The sequence below is a fragment of the Felis catus genome, chromosome X (genome assembly GCF_018350175.1).
Source record: "Felis catus isolate Fca126 chromosome X, F.catus_Fca126_mat1.0, whole genome shotgun sequence".
In the NCBI taxonomy this organism is placed as follows: Eukaryota; Metazoa; Chordata; class Mammalia; order Carnivora; family Felidae; genus Felis; species Felis catus.
Window position 1 is genome coordinate 32,315,146 of NC_058386.1, and position 4,339 is coordinate 32,319,484.

At 46.6% G+C, this 4,339-nt stretch overlaps 1 protein-coding gene across 1 annotated transcript; it reads left to right on the plus strand.

Annotated features, from left to right (window-relative positions):
* Positions 1-2,616: 2,616 nt before the first annotated feature.
* LOC123383325 (histone H2A-Bbd type 1-like) lies at positions 2,617-3,176 on the plus strand. The gene has a single exon (XM_045050535.1). The coding sequence runs from the start codon at positions 2,715-2,717 to the stop codon at positions 3,066-3,068; it is 354 nt and encodes a 117-aa protein (XP_044906470.1). The 5' UTR covers positions 2,617-2,714; the 3' UTR covers positions 3,069-3,176.
* Positions 3,177-4,339: the final 1,163 nt, after the last annotated feature.

Genomic DNA, 4,339 nt, shown 5'->3' on the forward strand with positions numbered 1-4,339 from the left:
AAACCTCCCATAGCATTCTGTGTGCATTCAGGTTTTGTCCTTCAAATTTGTCTGTTATATTCTGAACCAACATGCCATTTTACTCCATAACAGAAACATTCTGTTTTAAACAAAGAAACAAAAAACCCACGTCATCTTGAAACTCCTAGTGGACTCTCGCTCATGTATGTTAGTTATAACTTTTAAGCAAAATCACTTGTATTTTATTGTGAAAACTACAGGGTGAATAATTGTGAATTTCTTTCATGTTAGTGGATTTAGCAGATTTCATGAACACACCTATCCCAGAATTACTCAGCCACATACTTATATAACTTCTCACTGTGGCAGAAATGACCATGGTCATGGGCAGGCTCAAAAATAGAGCCTCTTTGTAGCCTATGCAAATAAGAAGCAAAAATATACGAACTAGAATTATACTTAGTTATCAGTGTTTCAACATTCTGTCTTAAAAATTATCTAGGCACCTATGGGATGCCTGGGTGGCTCATTCAGTGAAGCATCCAACTCTTGGTTTCGGCTCAGGTCATGATCTCACAATTCATTAGAGTCTTGCATAGGGCTCTGTGAGCCTGCTTGGGGCTCTCTGTCCCTCTCTCTCTGCTCCTCCCCCACTTGCTCTCTCTGCCTCTCAAATAAATAAACATTAAAAAAATTAGGTATGTATTGAATGCCCATTAACTATCAGTCCAAAGTTATGCATTATCTAGAAATCTTAAAAATTATCTTCTCGTTGACATACTATGAAACGTGATTGCTTTGTAGAATGAAGTTTGTCCAACCAGTGATTCAATTTGGTTAATTATAAATTTATATATATATATATATATATATATATATATATATATATATCATAATCTTAAACATAAAATACATTAACACCAGTTTATGTGATCAGTAAAAGTTTATAAGTTTAGGAAGAACATACCTGAGTAGTAGATAAATGCATATTTGTGTTATAGTTAACACTGATAAAAGAGAAAGGACTTAGTTGTTTTCATTAAATCTAGACGATTGAACTAGTCCTGTTTGCCAAAGATTTACTTAAATTGAATTTGATATCTTAAAATAGTTGTGATTTAGTTTCTGGGAGAATATATATTGTTTAGATCTACCTCATTTAAAGTATCATAGTTCGGTTTCCTTATTTTCAAGAAAATTTGGAAATACTCAATGTGTGTAAGCAATTATTTATCTAGAAATGCAATTTAAGAACAGAGCTCCCTTAATTTAAGAGATTTTATAATCTGTTAATATCATCCAGAGGTAGGAAAACATTGTACACTCACACAATCAAAGGTGAAGACCTTTGTGTATTAAAGACAGAGACATATGGGCCCAGACAAGTAGAGCTTATAGCTTCAATCCTATAATTTCAGGCATATGTCAAGTATAACACAGAAACAGCAAATCTCATCAGTCCAGATATCAAAAAGCTCTTCTCCCCTCAGAGAGTATGCAGTTCTTAATGGATTTGAACAAAGACTGGAAAATGAGGTTGTGTTTTGTCTTTCACCCAAAAGAAACTAGATCTCTTTGGACTCATTTTGAGAGATTTCCACATGGTCAGATCCTAAAACCAAACTCTGAACCATTTTTTTAAACAATGTTTATTGTGAGAGGGAGAGAATGAGTGAGCAAGCAGGGGAAGGGCAGAGAGAGAGGGAGACAGAATCCCAAGCAGGCTCCATAGTGCCAGAGTGGAGCCCAACGTGGGGCTTGAACCCGTGAACCCTGAGCTCATGACCCGAAACAAAATCAAGAGTTGGATGCTTAACTGACTGAGCCACCCAGGCACCCCCCCCCCCCGCCAGTCATTTTGGTTAACGATAAAAATAAATCATTGGCTGTAAATGAACAAAAATGAAACAGAAACACAAAGTTAGCAGAGAAGGAAATTAAAATTATTAAAAATTTAAATTAGAAAAAATCAACAAAGTGCTCTTGGTGCTTTGGATTCACCTAGAAGAAATGAGACACCCCTGGGTATTAACTGAGAATGAGGTACACATTTTTGTCTTTGAATTTTATCTGGCTCTGACAGGTGAATCTAGTGGGCATATCACTGTGACCTCCAAAACAGTTAGAAGATATTTTCAAAGAGAGTGAACTCATGACCTTTATATCGATGTAACATGAAAATGTGTTAAGAGTCTTCACTGATGAGGAATTGGCGGATATTGTAACCAATCCAGAAGAGAATCCAAAGAACGTAGAAATATTGATAATCTTTAAATGTGTCAACGGGGGCAAAATTGGGTTGAGTTTGGACCTCTACTGGACAAAGCATTCAGTACGTGTGTCCGTGACTGGCAATTTACAAAGGGCTGTCAAAGAGCTCAAAGACCATGGAAGGCCAGACCAGGTAACCTGGAGGGGAGTGTCCTCAAGACAGAGCACTGTGTCAGTGGCAACGTTCCCGTTCTTGTTTGTACCAGACTGTTGAGGGCCAGGAGAAAGAGTTCCCTCGTAAAGAGGGTCCAGTGCAGTCAACAGGGAGACCAGGTGTCTGTCATGGATGTTTCCAGGCCAGTCCTGAGCAGGGCACAGTGACACCAGCGACACCAGTGACATCATAATGTCGGAGGTGTCATATAAGCAGCTCCCTGCCCAGTGAGGGGCACACTTGGTAGGAGGCGGCGCCGCCATCCTGCCACCCTCGGGCCAGCGGGACGGTCAGGCCGGGCCGGTCGGGTTCCAACCCAGCACGCGGCATGTCTGGGAGGCGCCGCCGTCGGCACCGTCGCAGACGGAGGAGGCCCGCGGTGTCCCGCTCCAGGAGAGCCGAGCTGCAATTCCCGGTCAGCCGCGTGGAGCGTCTCCTGCGAGAGGGTCGCTACGCCCCGCGCCTGAGCGCGTCCACCCCGGTCTTCCTGACCGCCGTTCTCGAGTACCTGACGGCCAACATCCTGGAGCTGGCGGGCAAGGAGGCTCTGGACAGCCACAAGATGCGCATCACCCCGGAGCACGTGCAGCGAGCCCTGGGCAGCAACCAGCACCTCAGGGGTCTCCTTGAGAACACCACCTCCCGTCGGGTGGATGGGAGGCCCCGAGTTCGGAAGTGGTGATGCCCACGCCCCCTCGTCCGGACCCCGAAGCCGCCCACAGAGGAGGGAGGCCGGGCCTTGTGTCTGCACGTGACATTAAAGGAGTTAGCTCCAGGGCCGTGCCTCTGACCGGTGTCTGTCTCTGTCATTCGGAGGTAGCCGGAGGTGTCTGTCAGACATCCGGGAGGAGACCTCCCACGGGAGGTGGAGGGTGGACGGGGCGGTCGGTGTGGGATGCTGGACTCGGGCATTTCGGGGAGCGGTTTCGCTGGGGACAGTGCGGGAAGCGGCCCTGAGGGAGTAGCGGGTCAGGGGGAAGAGACTTCCTCACTGGCGCTGAGCCAGTCCAGGCTTGTGAGGCCAGGAGGCTGGCGGGGTGGGGGTGGCTCTCCCAGGCATGTTGAATGCCCAGAAGGAGGGTGGGGGCTGAAGACCACGACTGAGGGGCCACAGGCCTTATTCCTGACCGGAGACCATGTGGAAGTCAGGAGGTGATGGCAGTGGGGGTGGGTGGAGAGGGTGGCCTAGCAGCCGACACGCCCTTAACGGGCCAGGGCTTCGCGTGAAGATTGAGGAGCGACGGGGAAACCGTGAAGAGGTACACGTAGAAGGAACTATGCTCAGGTTGATTCGATGGCCTTATACCCCGCCTCATTCCAAAAAGGGGCTCGAGGTAGGGATTCTTAGCCAGTGCTGCGGTCCTCTGTGGAGTATATCCTTCCGCCGTCGCTCGCGGACACTGGTCACCCGTATAGTACTATGAAAGGTAGCATCTGGCCTAAGACATGCGATCCTAGACGTTCTTTTTAAAAACCATTTGTTAATGTTTCTCTATTTTGAGAGAGAGCATACAGGGAAGGGGCTGAACGAGAGGGAGAGGGAGAATCCCAAGGGAACTCCCTACCACCGGCGCAGAGCCCGATGCGGGGCTCCATCCCGGGAACTGTGAGATCATGACCTGAGCCAAAACCAACAGTCAGACCCTTGACTGAGCCTCCCAGGTGTCCCAATCCTATGAAGTTCTTAATGGTTACTGTTAATAGATTTATTTAGAAATATACGCCATTACAAACTCCTGTAGTAATCTCATTCTCCATGAAACACCTAACCCGTCTACGATCAGATACTTGATGGAGCAACATAGAGTTATCAGGGGCTGAATACGTGTTTGGAGAGGTACCAGTGTGTTCCGTGTAAGTTCTGTCCCGAGTGCTGGACTCGGGAGGACATACAGTTCTTACAAAGACTCTTGTGGTGTTTTGGGTTAAAAAGAGTTGTCACGTCAAGTGTTC